The 14,054-nt window shown below is 46.4% G+C and overlaps 1 protein-coding gene and 1 long non-coding RNA gene across 3 annotated transcripts in view; both read left to right on the plus strand.

Annotated features, from left to right (window-relative positions):
• Positions 1-729: 729 nt before the first annotated feature.
• Positions 730-6,960, plus strand: LOC120372882. Its single transcript, XR_005585238.1, has 4 exons — positions 730-890; positions 4,335-4,381; positions 5,662-5,836; positions 6,831-6,960. It is a non-coding gene; the product is annotated as an uncharacterized LOC120372882 (long non-coding RNA).
• Positions 6,961-10,516: 3,556 nt separating this feature from the next.
• LMF1 (lipase maturation factor 1) overlaps positions 10,517-14,054 on the plus strand; it is a 329,598-nt gene continuing 326,060 nt past the window's right edge. The window contains exon 1 of one of the 2 annotated variants that reach the window (XM_039493486.1): positions 10,517-10,598. Coding sequence is in view for 1 of the 2 variants with exons in the window: in XM_039493485.1 (XP_039349419.1) it covers positions 11,231-11,396 (166 nt within the window). In the remaining variant the exon portion in view is untranslated. Of the gene's footprint in view, positions 10,599-11,230; positions 11,397-14,054 lie in introns of those variants that run through there. The other variant, XM_039493485.1, reaches the window with a different exon arrangement.

A 14,054-nucleotide genomic window follows, 5' to 3' on the forward strand; every position in this document is an offset into this window, starting at 1 on the left:
AAAAAGCAAACTCTCTCTTTTGGCCATTTACTAGCAATAACACACATTTCTATAATGCCTGTTTATTTAAGGCCCTCAAGGCACTTTATTAACATTAATTAATTCAGCCTCACAGCATCCCCGTGAATTAGATAAATAACATTACATCCATTATACAGGTGGTTTAATTGAGGTCTGCAGAGCACCTTGTACAATACAGAGCCTCTCAAGGACCAGCTGCTGCCTCACAATCTCCCAGCCTCCTTTTTTGCTTGGTTTGCACTAGGAAAGTGTAGCACAGCTAAGACTTTATACTTGTGATTGTCTGCGGTCACAGTGTCAGCAATGGGGAGGGGACTGCCATTTTCGATTCATTATTGATACCGGGGCATTAATTAGCATAATTAATGATGAAAATCCAGAATCATCTCCTTTGTCATCAGGGCAACCCAAGGGATTGGCAACATCTGTACTGGCCAAATTGGAGAATTAGCTAGTGAGGTACGTTTACGAATGACTCCTTGCTGCAGCAAAGATTTGATAGGGCTAGCAATACGAGGTGTGGCCTTACCTGGGAAAGGCTACAGATTCCGTGGGGGAAAATCTCCTCCTATGATTACAATAGTCACCGCCATCCTTCCACACCCATGCTTAGCAAAAGCATCTATATGGTTAGTCACCTGACTCAGCAGTACTTAACAAAAGGATGAGGTCACCATCCTCTTCCAACCACGTCGCAAAAGATCCGAGGCTGAGCAAGACGAGTAGGGGAGCAGAGACCGATCCCCAGAACAAGAGGTGAAGACTCATGGAAGCGTGGGGGTGAGCTAAGGCTCACAGAATCCTTCACATCATGCCCTTAGGGAAAATGGAGGACTTTCCATCTTAACCCCCTCAATTGAGCAGACAGGGTACGTATGATCCTCCTCATCCAGGAACTCAGGGCAGCTGTAGAGGACCCCGGTGTTGGTGTGGTTTCCTAAGGACCCTTATCCCCTACAGCAGCACATCTGCTTGTGTTTTCCACCCCATTCCTACCACCAACTCAGATCCTGCAAGATTGGAGTCATCTTCCATGGGGAAATCCCTGCAGGTTTGGAGGGAGGCTGGTGCTACTAACCCAACCCTTTCCTCACCAGCCGCACCACCACACAGATCTGGAAGAAGCTTCCATGGAAATGAACAGGGGAAGTTGCCACTCGGGATCAATACAATTTGGCCCATTTTAGCAAAGTTTCTGCTATTGCTGACCTGCTTCAGGGCACGTTCCCATAGGCAAGCATGGATTAGGAAGCCAAGCAATGAGGTTTGCATTTCCTCTTGGGGCTCAAAGGCCTGCCATATTATACTCAAGTAAGCTGGTCAGAGCAACAAAATATCTCCAAAGTTCAATACCCGTAGCTGTTATGCAAGCAAAATGCAAAGGAAGAAAAGATGGACAATCCATTCATAGATGTTAAGGCCAGAAAGGACCACCGTGATCATCTAGTCTAACCTGCTGCATAACCCAGGCCACAGGATTTCACCTAATTATTCCTTCAATTAGAGCTAAGCACATGAAAGATTTAACTTTTCACTGGAATAAAAGAAAGAAACAAAATCCCACCATAAAATCACCCCCCTCCCCAAACATTTGCATGCAAAAGAAGTTCACCCATTCTAGACTCTCATCCCTGCTTTTATACAAGAGATTTCCAATCTAAAATTTCATTTACGAATTCTTGCGCGTATATGGGAAGTACATGGACCTCTAAGCTAACCAGGTGTTTTATAGAGGAGGCAAGAGGAAATTCCTCTTGTAATATTTCCTTGCAGCTGCTCTGCTAACCGACTTTGCATAGCTGGAGCACCCCAATGTTTTCAGACTGAATTTTGCGTCAGCTGCATAGTTAGCAAGTTGTGCATTTGTCAGATGGAGCTATGCTTCTTGGCAAGGAGTTGGGTGGCTGAGTAACTTTTTAAGAGTAGTTGCGATGTGTGTCTGGGCATGTGTCTCTTCTTTGGTTCTTGCCCTGAAGTCACAGCTCTGCTTTCAGCAGAGGAGTGAGTCTGTGTGTGGGGACATCAACAGAGCATTTTGAGTGAGGGAGAACGATAAACTAGTCCACTGCTTCCTAAGGAGGGTAAGCACAGCAATGCTGGTGTGTCAGGCTTTTATGACCAGAACTCTGCTTATCACATCCTTACTTTAAAAGGGCTGATGCTGCACCCAGGGCCGGCTCCAGGCACCAGCCAAGGAAGCAGGTGCTTGGGGTGGCCAATACAAAGGAGCGGCACTCCGTCTGCTATTGGGGCGGCATGTCTGGGTCTTCAGCGGGAATTCGATGGCAGGTCCCTCAGTCCCTCTCTTCCTCTTTGAGCTCCAATCGGCTTTTTCCCCCCCCCCGCCACTTGGGGCAGCAGAAAACCTGGAGCCGGCCTTGCCTGCACCCCTTGAAATCAATGGCAAAGCTCTTATTGACATCAGTGGTGTCGAATCTGACCCTTAATGGCGAGTCTCCATGTTTGGCTCCAGATGTTTCTACCATTCATTTGTGCTCACTCAGATCTACCATGCAGCGGAAGCTGCTCCAAACTCCAGTCTCTAACCCATTCTAATGTTTTTGCTTTGTGCATGTATGTATGTGCAGGAGTGTGTATTTCACTCCAGTACAGGGGTAGGCAACTTATGGCACGCATGCCAAAGGCGGCATGTGAGCTGATTTTCAGTGGCACTCACACTGCCCGGGTCCTGGCCACCTGTCCGGCCACCCGGCTCTGCATTTTAATTTAATTTTAAATGAAGCTTCTTAAACATTTTAATAACCTAATTTACTTTACATACAACAATAGTTTAAAACAACAAAGAGTCCTGTGGCACCTTATAGCCTAACAGATGTATTGGAGCATAAGCTTTCGAAAGCTTATGTTCCAATACATCTGTTAGTCTATAATGTGCCACAGGATTCTTTGTTGCTTTTTACAGCTCCAGACTAACACAGCTACCCCTCTGATACTTAACAATAGTTTAGTTCTATATTATAGACTTATAGAAAGAGACCTTCTAAAAACATTAAAATGTCTGACTGGCACGTGAAACCTTAAATTAGAGTGAATAAATGAAGACTCGGCACACCACTTCTGAAAGAGTGCCGACCCCTGCTCTAGTGGTTGGTCTACTGAGAGGCCAGAGACCTTCTACTGGTGCTAGGTAGGGGGAAGTGGGAGAGGTGATTGTGGAAGTGAAGGAACAGGAACTCCTAGCTCTCCAGGAGTATGTCTCCTGTAGTGCCTGTTTTCCTCCAACACACATACTGAGCCAAGCTGCAGGGTGGGTTAAAATGTGTATAAATTAACCTAAGGTGGCTTGTACTTGCCATTGGGAGACAATTTTAACAGTCATTTCAAAAAAATCACATAGAGGGTCTCATACTAGGAGATTCACAGAAAAAAACACATTTGCCAGAGCAGAGTGATTCATGGGTTGCCCTAAAAGGAGAGAAGTCTTGATACCTGCAGGATTACAACATCACCCTGGTGCCAACTGCACGGTAGCTACTCAGGGATTTTTGTGAAGCAAGCAAAGCACAATCCTTTTGGGAAAGTCAGTTGTTATTAACTACAGCTACAAAAAGAACAGGGACAAGATTCTGCTTCTATTCACTGCAATTAAACGAGCTGCAAAAGACTGACAGTTTAGACTTCCTTTAAAATAAAACAAAAAACGCAAGTGTTTTGGCCCTGGATCCTACACAGAGCTCTGTGAAGACAGACCCCGGCCCTTGTGAAGAGTTCAATATGAGAGCAGAGTCTTAGGCCACGTCTTCACTGGCACTTCACTGGCACTTATGTAAGCAAAGCTTGTGTTGCTCAGCGTTGTGAAAAAAACCAGCCCCCTGAGCAACGTACGTTTTGCCGGCGTCAGCGCTCGTGTGCACAGCCCTATGTCGGCGGGAGACGCTTTCCTGTCAACATAGCTATGGCTGCTTTTATTAGGTAGAGGGAGAGCGACATAACGCAGCTCCATGAGTCCTTACAGCTGTGCCACTGTATGCTTGTAAGAGAACACATGGTCTCATAACAAGGACATGCAAACCGTCTAATCAGGTAAATTTGTCAAACTGGGTTTTCATGTCATCAACATGAGTGCTGCTTACACAGCTTAATAGCTTGAAAGTCACCGTTTTAGGGCTGGATTCTGCCACCCTGATTCACGAGTAGTACGTTACTCCACCAGTAATCTCACTGAAATCAATGTGGCTGTTCAAGATGTAAGGTACTGCTCACTGTGTCTAAGGGTGGCAGACGCTGGCCCGTGATTTGAATGAATGCACACACGATTTCATTGTAATTCTCGGCATTTCTATTGCTTCCAGCCTTGATCCCAAAATTCCTTGGATCGCCTGCAGAACGAGAGTGAAAGGTAATTGTGCGCTCCCACCGGTGCGAGGACAAGTATGTTTAAGCTGCACAGGCCTGATTCAAAACCCACTGAAGTCAATGATGAGATTCCTAGGAGTGGAGCCTCGAAAGTATTTAGGTGTCTCACTCCTACTGAAATCAGTGGGGGATGGCACTTAAATACCTTTGAGGATCGGGGCCCCCCTGAGGATAACCAGGTTTGCATCAGACCCTAGGAGTAGTCCTTCCCCGTGAGTAGAAGTAAATCTGAAACACCTCACAGCTGCTCTCTTATGCTAAAGAGAGCCGGGCAAAACCAGAGCAGGGCATGGATGGCTTAATTACAACCATCACTGTGTTAATGAGGTGCTTAGCCACATGCTCCCCCTTAGGCCTTCCTCTTGCTTCTAGGTAGGAATAACTTGGCAGCTGCAGGGCAAACTTAATGCAGGATCAAGTCCCCTGCACTCCTTGTCTAGCCAATGCTTTCTGACCTTGCAGGGAAACATGTAACACTCCACACCTGTGCTAGGCAGGCTCAGTATCTTAACTGACTCCCATCTACTAATCTCTCCATTGCTTAACAGACAGCCATTGAGATCCTTCAAATCCCCTTCAGCTTGAGTCACCTCAGGAGTTATTAGTAACTTAGGAAAGGATGTTTGTTTTTATAAATGTATGATTTCAACTGGGTGAGCAGGAAGGTTGGCTTGGGCCCTAAGGAGACACTTGCATGTTAAATTTGGCCCAAAATGCTGGTTCTGTAAAATTAAAGTTTGTACCAACAGAAATGTTTGTGTGATTAAAAAAAAAATAAGCTCAATAGAACAAGTTTTTGAAAAAACAAATGAACATTCCGTGGCACTGTTTGCAGCCCAACCTTGGCAGCCCTGTGGGAGTGCCTGAGCTTAGACTAAAGAGGCGAAATTGATCATAAAAGTGAAATTGACCATTTTCTTTGTTAAGGGTGGGAGGAAATAAAAACACAAGCAAGGAGTAGAAATAATAAAAAGGAAATGAATGAGATTTAATATATATTCCTTTTTAATAATCTCAGATATTATTAGCAACATAGGTAAGGAAAATATGTGTTTGAGAATATATACGTACGTAGAGTTTAAGGCCAGATGGGACCATTATGACCATCTTGTCTGACCTTCTACTTAACACAGGCCGGAGGATTTCATCCAGTAATTCCTGCATCAAGCCTAATAACTTGTGTTTGAACTAGAGCATGTCTTTGCTAAACAATGTTTAACCTGACAATAATATTATTTATATTTATTATTTGTATTACTGCAGCCCTAGTCATGGACCAGAACCCCATTGTGTTAGGGGCTGTACAAAAAGAGTCCTGGCCGATGAGCCTTTTAGGATCGAATCCTGCTCCCACTGAAGTCAGTGACAAAACTCTATTGGCTATAATGAAGCAGGATCAAACCCTTAATGGAAGAGGGATCGTTGCCATAAAACAGAGGTGGGCACTCTACAGCCTGCGAGCCACATCCGGCCCGCAGGACTATCCTACCTGACCCTTGAGCTCCCGGCCAGGGAGGCTAGCCCCAGCCCCTCCCCTGTTGTCCCCCCTCCCCGCAGCCTCAGCTCACTGTGCCGCCAGTGCTCTGGGTGGCAGGGTGAGCTCCTGCTGGGCAGCATGGCTGGCTCTAGCCAGGTGTCGCAGCTGCCAGCCCTGGTACTCTGATTGGCATGGTAAGGGGGCGGGGAGCGGGGGGGTTGGATAAGGGGCAGAGGGTCCCAGGGGGCAGTCAGGGGACAGGGAGCAGGGGGTGGTTGGATGGGGTGGAGATTCTGGGGGTGGTGGTCAGGGACAGGGACTGGGGGGGTTGGATAGGCGTGGCGGTCTTGGGGGCTTTCAGGGGTGGGGGTGTGGATAGGGGTCAGGAGACAGGGAATGGGGGTGTTCGATAGGTGTGGGAGTCCCGGGACCTGTCAGGGGCGGTGTGGATAGGGGTCGGGGCACTCAGGGAGCAGGGGGGGCTGGATGGGGGTGGGGTCCTGGGGAGCGGTTAGGGGCAGGGGGTCTGGGAGGAAGTGGTCAGGGAACAAAGAACGGGGGGGGGGTTGGATGGGTGGAGGGTTCTGATGGGGGCAGTCAGGGAGCAGGAAGTGGGAGGGGCGGATAGGGGGCGGGGGCCAGGCTGTTTGGGGAGGCACATCCTTCCCTACCCGGCCCTCCATACAGTTTTGGAACCTCGATGTGGCCCTCAGGCCAAAAAGTTTGCCCACCCCTGCCATAAAAACTCTGGCAAACCAGCAGTGCCCATGTTTGCTGAGGGATCCCCATCTCCTGTTTACCCAAACACACTGTCACTTGAGTATTTGGCAGTGATTTAAACATATACAATTGACTGTATATTTAAATCTTTTCCCCAGATGTTTAAACTTCTTTTACTAAGAGGTTATTTCTGCTCAAATTCACACTCTCTTTTTTTCTTTTAATTCAATCTCAGGTAAGAGGAAGGGTGACAGATTAGACCTGAATGAACACAGGGTAATCTAGGGTGCCAGGGACAGCAGGATTGAGGTGCTGCTAGAGACAGCTGCTTGGCGCTGTGACAATAAATGCTTGTTTCTCTGTTGCCTTCTGCAGCTGTTTCGGACACAGCAAAATGGGGTGAGGGCTGGAGGGGGGGGGGAACTTGTATTTCCTTGAATAAGGACCAACATAAATGATCTCAGCGCCTGCCTACATGTCTTACATTTATTAATCACTTTCCCTTTGAGACTTCAGGACAACGCTACCAGCCACACATCTGTTTTCTTCTTCTTCTTTGTACAAAAACCTTAATTTGAAAAGAATTAAGAGGCAAACAACAAAATGCAACCTCTAAAAGATGATTCCACAAGGCAATAAATAAATAATTGTGCAGAAGATCATCAAGCATAGAGGATGATCCAAATGTACATTGTCACAAAACCGTAGTGTGCCCGTATACCATCGTAAACTCAGACAATGAAGGGAGAATTGAATGTGACATTTCAATCTATCCATTCTTAAATTTAATTTAATCTATTAGGTGCTGGGAGTCTTTCTATTGACCCTAATGGGAGTTGGATCATGCCGTTAGAGTAATGACACTTTTATGCTGCTGAATGTACTTGAAACTTTGCAGCTCATACTGTTGAAAGGTGATATTGACACAAGAGACCCTCTGAGGTTGGTTTTGGTTTTTTGATCACCTCTGCTTTCTGTCCAGATCCACTTACCTAACGGATTTTTGGAGTGATCTTATGCAAAGAAAATTGATGGATTCAACACTCTGCTATACACATACCTTCCCAGTCCCAAGCTGCTCCTTTCTTGTGGAGTTCTGCAACTAGATCCCCTGCTTTTCCTCAGTAATTTCCTCAATTAGCGACTTTGTTTTACAGACATTTATATTTAATGTGGAATTTGCTGTAAAAGTTTCATAAAGACTTCACAAAGGAAATCATTAGCTTACATCTACTTAAATTTATCTAGCAAAACCTTGCAGCTAATCCAAAGGGAGAGAGAGCAACCATAATATACCAGAAGCCTTTAACAAATAGGTTATTTTTCCTTGCCTATACAATGTACCATTATGTACTTTTTTTTTCTAATAAGAACAATGAAAGCAACAGTGATGGGAAACGGCAAAAACAAAAGAGGCATTTATAAGGAACTGGTCTGCAGGCTGAAAAGCACAGAATAATGTTACACCTGATAACAGATACTTTCTCCGAGGACCTCAGCTAATTTAACACCACAATATTTACTTAAATAGGATACAGAATGGGATTCTAAACATACAAATTATGAGTGCTTAGGCTCAGATTGTTTTATTGAAAGAGTTTTCTTAGATACTAAGAAACATAGGCTTGAACTGGAGTCAAGTGTTTTACTATTACACAAAATACTAAATTGAAATCATGTTAATTTTGTAAAATGCAAGGTACAGAGGTTTCAGTGAATTCAAGATTATCCTCAGGGTGATCAAGTCAAACCCACTATGAGGTGAGTAAAGGATGCAGTGGTCAGCCTTGACTTTGAAAATTATACTTTTGGTGTGTGTTACAAACTCCCGTATCCTGCAAACAATTACCCACATGTTTAATTTTAAGCACATGAGCAGTCCCACTGATTTCACTAAGACTCCTCACAAGAGTTAAAGTTAAGCACGCTTGTGATAGTTTGCATGATCAGGGACAAAGTTTTTAAGAGTTAACTTTTTTTACATTTTTATTTTATATATTGTATTTAAACTCTCTGGTTTTCAAAGAGCTTCTATTGGAAGCTTATTAAATGTAGATACATATTTTAATCCAAAAGGCTAGAAGAGCTGCAAAGGTTTTATTAAATACATCTGTAGGTGGCTTTACTTGCATGTGTATATATTTTTAAAATTATTAGAATTGATGTGGTGGCCTGAAATATTTCTGTTGGCTATATACATGAGTACAGATTTAGGTCCCAATCCTACAAAGAGGAACATACAGGGCACGTCGTACTTAGCAAACAGTTCCAGAACTTTATGATTTCAGTTGGCATGGTGTGTAAATCAGGTGCATAAATTTGTCACGGTCAGAGCTTTTCCTAAAAGAGCAGAGGTGTTCGTTTAATGCTGTTACAGGTGTTATCTTCTGTGTTTAACTGGAGTTGCGAGCCTGGAGAAGGGCAAATAAATATTAAATTTAGGGTAAATTAAAGAGTAAACTAACAAATGTTTTTAATATGCATAAATTTTCTCCAACAGCTCCTTGTGGATCCTTTGCTATTAACACAGTCAATTCCACACATTTTATAATTAGGTAGTACAATAAATAAATAAATCCAGTATGACATTTCTTCCAAAAATATAGGGCCCAATCCTGCCATCCTGACTCATTGACTTCAATGGAAATTTTGCTTGGGTAAAGACTGCAGGATCAGGCCCTGTATTGTCTCTGCTTTCATGAATTATAAGAAGTAATTCTTTCATATTTCCTTTAAAAATAGTCTTTTATATATAAAGCTTCAGTATGTAGATCGGCTGATTACAAAGTTGTTTTTGTTTTGCCCTTATGAAACAGATAACCAATACAAGCAAATCTGCTCCAAGTCTGAGAACTTGAATAAAGTGGAGAGAATTTTATGAACCTCAGCAAACAAAAAGTGATAATGGAAAATAGTGACAGATTATAATGATGCTAAGAGCAGAATTATTTAAGTAAACACCTTAATCAGATTGGTTTCCTTATATGTGGAAGACATTCCCACCCCCTGCCTGTATCTCCTTAAAAGGATGCATCACATGGACTTTTTAACCCCTTCCCTAACAGAGAAAGGCCCTGATGCAACCACTTATGCATATTCTTGACTTTACTGCTATGAGTCATTCCATTGATTTAAAAGTGGCTACTCACAGTGGTAAGAATAAGCATTGAGCATAAGTATTTGCAGTGTGTAACTTTATTCAGGAGGCGTCTTTGACATCAGGGGAACTCCTCACATAAGTAAAATTAAGCCTGCCTGCCTTTGAAGGATTAGGACCATCATTCAGGCTCTGAAATACAGTTGCTTGTAGAGACATAGAAGGGGTGGGGCGGGGGGAGATTCTGATCAGGGTTCATAATCCAACAATAGGAAGCAACTGGTTCAAACTAGAAAGTTAGGTAGTTGCAGGGGGGTTAGCAAGGGCAATGAGAGACAGTCCCAGGTGAACTACAGGTCATTATCAAGCTGTTTTTTTCAGATGATAAGAAGACCAGACTAGGAGAATCCTGCCTCACTTCTCCACACCACAGAGGGTCCTATGGAATTCTAGGTGGGCAGATCTGGATTCTTCACAGATGAAGCCCTGTGCTGCAGACATCTAGTCATATGCTTAACTTTTCTACCATGAATAGTGCTGACTACTCACAGCAGTAAAGTCCTGTATTTCCAGGAGGGGGGATTTTTAGCTAACTTTGGCCTAGCTGGGCTAACATTGGATCTTTATTAGTTAAAAAAAAACACCCCCCCCCAAAAAAACCCCCAAAACCCCAAACAACCCTCCTCGCTGATTTTAACGAGGATTTCTGTTCAAACGCTGATGGCCCCGTTAGAGCCTTTACTGTTCACCTGGCGTTACTATCATTACAAAGTGTCAGAGGGGTACTTTGGATCTGTAAAAAGCAACAACGAGGCCTGTGGCACCTTACTTTGTTAGACGCATGTGGTGGAAATTTCCAGAGACAGGTATAAATATGCAGGAAAGAATCAGTCTAGCGACAAGAAGGTGGGTATTCACCCAGGAAAGCTTATGCTCTAATACAGCTGTTAGTCTAAAACAGGGGTTCTCAAACTGGGGGTTGGGACCCCTCAGGGGGCCGTAAGCTGTCAGCCTCCACCCCTAATCCCGCTTTACCTCCAGCATTTATAATGGCGTTAAGTATATAAAAAAGTGTTTTAATGTGGGGGGGGGTCGCACTCAGAGGCTTGCTGTGTGAAAGGGGTCACCAGTACAAAAGTCTGAGCACCCCAGTCTAGAAGGTGCAGCAGGACTCTGTTGCTTTTTAGCATTAGGAAGACACCTCAGAGCAGCGAGCAGCCCCTGCGAAGCTCCCTCCCCGGCAGCTTCCAGGCAGGCCGGGGCACCCTGGCAGGCAGGGCCAGGCCAGGGGCTGCTGCTGCTGCTGCTGCTGCAATGCTGCCCGGGCTCGGCCTAGCCCCGGGGACTTGCAAAGCGCCGCCCCTGCACGGTGGGCTGCATCCCCCGGCCGGGCTCCTTGCAGCAGCCACGGGGCGCTGGCGGACCGGCCCCGCTCGCCGGGCAGGCCGGGCTCCGTGCACCGCGGCGGGGGAGCCAATGAGCCGGGGCGGGGAGGCGGGACCCGGCGGCCGCAGCAGCAGCCGGCGCATGCTCCAGGCATGGCTGCGCCCGGGCAGGCGCTGCGGAAGAGGCGGGGGGTGGAGGCAGCCCCCCGGCCCCCCCAAGAGGAGGGGGAGCAGGAGCCCCCCGCCCGGTCCCCGCTGCGCCCGGGCACCTGCTGGCTGAGCAGGATCGTGCTCCTGCGCTGCATAGCGCTGCTCTACTGTGAGTCTCTGCGCCCCCCCAGGCCAGGCTGGGCTCCCCCAGGCCAGGCTCCCCACCCCCCCAGCAGGGCAATGTGGGGTGACCCCACCCCCCCAGCAGGGCAATGTGGGGTGACCCCCCCCGGCGAGCCCTGGCCACGTGTTAGCCTGCCCTGCTGCTGGGGCCCCCGCTCTGTGGGTAGCCCCTGCCCTGGCCCAGCTGCAGGCCAGCAAACCCCCCCCCCCGGCACTGCCCCTTCCCCTTGGCTCCCCCCCCCGCAGTGCCCTGCCGGGGATTTCCACCCGCCGACCCCTGGGAAAGTTGCGGGATACAAACCCGGTGCCCAGGCACGCGGGGTTTGTGAGGGGAGCAGGGCTGGCTTCTGTGTCTGTACAGCACCCAGCACAGCGGGGCCCTGGCTGGGGTTACCAGGCAGGGAGGCCGCGTAAGAACGTAAGATCAACTGAACTGGGTCCGACCAATAGTCCGTCTGCCCCAGTGCCAAGGTCAGATGCTTCAGAGGGAATGAACAGAACAGGGCAATTGATGGAGTGGGCCAGCCTCTGTCGTGCAGTCTCAGCTTCTGGCCGTCAGACGCTTAGGGACACCCAGAGCATGGGGTTGTATCTCCGACCATCCCGACTAATGGTCATTGGTGGATTTCTTCTTCAGGAACTTGTCTGATTCTTTTTTGACCCCCGTTATGCTTTTTGCCTGCACAACGTCCCTTGGCAAGGAGTTCCACAAGTTAATGATGTGAAGTTTTAAACTGGACCACCTTCTTTTTGGGTGGTTTGTCCCCAGTCCTGAGACAAAACTTGACATGTCATTTTGAAGAGTATGTTGCTCTCTTCTGGCTGGTGTGACCTGGCACACATCAGACCAGCAAGAGTAGGGTGCTCTTCACCATGGTGTCCCCTGTACGATGTGACCCCCCCATGCAACATGGGGCGGGGTCATACCAGCAGTGACAGACCTAGGTAGTTCCTGGAGGTAGCGAGATGTCTGGTGTTCCAGGAGTGTGAGAGTGGCCACCTTTCTCCTAGGTGCTATGTGAATACGAATAATATAATAAAAAAAAAATTGGGTATTTGTGGGGAGAGGAATCCACATTGCAATTTCTTCTTGGCTGCTACTCCAGCCCTGGAGTTGGGAATGGGCTGTAATCTCAGTCCATCTACATCGGTGTTTGCAAATTGCTGGATCAGTGCAGGGGAATGACACATCTTTTTATATGGGGGTGGGGGTGCGCTAGCATTAAAATGAATAGCTTTTGAATATGACTTTAATAAGTAGTTTTGTACAATGACGAAATTTATCCACTTTTAATAAAGTGAGATAAACAAGCTCCTGTTCCAAACTTAGTGTTTCCTCTATTTATTTATGCCAGAGCTAATTTTTTGTCGGGCTCTAAGCCCTGCCAGGCCCCTGTCGTCTATGCCTATGCAGTGTCGTCATTGTATACCCTGTGGCCTGGCCCGTTCTACCTCCAGGCTTTGTCTTCATTGGTCTAGGTGGAGCTGGCACAAAGCCCAGCTCAGTTAGGGATGTCTACACTACAAGCGCTACAGCGACCCACGTGCAGCACTGCAGCTACACAGCTCTAGTGTAGACACTTGCTACAGCGACTGTAGTAAATCCACCCACTGAAGAGACGGTAGGTAGGTCAATGGAAGAACTCTGGAGCGGTGTCTACACTGGGATGTAGGTTGGCTTAACTACATCTCTCAGGAGTATGAGTTTTTCACACCACTGGGCTACGTAGCTAGGTTGACCTTTTTTAAATGTAGATCAGACGCTATCCCCCACTCTGTCCCCATCAGTGGGGGATAGAGTCCTTCCTATGCTTGCTCTGTGGTCTCCCATCCTCCGGGCAGGTCTACGCTTACAACGTTGCAGCGGCACACACCATTTTTTCACACCTCTGAGCGACATAGTTACAGTAGAACCACAGAGTTACGAACTGACTCGTCAACCACACACCTCATTTGGAGCTGGAAGTACGCAATCAGGCAGCAGCAGAGACCCAAAAAACCCCAAATACGGTACTGTGTTAAACATAAACTACAAAAAAAATAAATAAAGGGAAAGCAGCACTTTTCTTCTGCATAGTAAAGTTTCAAAGCTGTATTAAGTCAATGTTCAGTTGTAAACCTTTGAAAGAACCATAACGTTTTGTTCAGAGTTACGAACATTTCAGAGTTATAAACAATCTCCCTTCCCGAGGTGTTCGTAACTCTGAGGTTCTGCTATATTCCAATATAGGTCTGTAGTGTAGACCAGTCCTCAGTGTCAGGGAAACTACTGCAGTTCTGCTGTGTTCCAAGGCTTCGAATCCCAGCCCGCCCTCAGATAAATGTTACCACGTATATCCAATAAATACCCCAACAGGGCATGTATTTCACCCTGCTCAGACTTGGTATATTTTTGCCAGAGATTGCAGTATTCTTTGCTGTACATGCTGTTTATCCTGTTTCAGGATTCTGAGACATATCTGTGGCTTTTCCCCTTTTAGAAATACTCCAGATAAATTAATGAGAGGTGGAGATCTCTCTTTTGTGAGTCAGGGTGGTGTGAACATTTACCTTTATGAATGTCATTATTTTTTCTTGACTTGCATTGATGGTTGCAGTTACCAGTAAATGGGTGTTTTTTTCTTTTTTTTTTTTTTTTGGTGAA

The sequence above is a fragment of the Mauremys reevesii genome, linkage group 10 (genome assembly GCF_016161935.1).
Source record: "Mauremys reevesii isolate NIE-2019 linkage group 10, ASM1616193v1, whole genome shotgun sequence".
NCBI lineage: Eukaryota > Metazoa > Chordata > Testudines > Geoemydidae > Mauremys > Mauremys reevesii.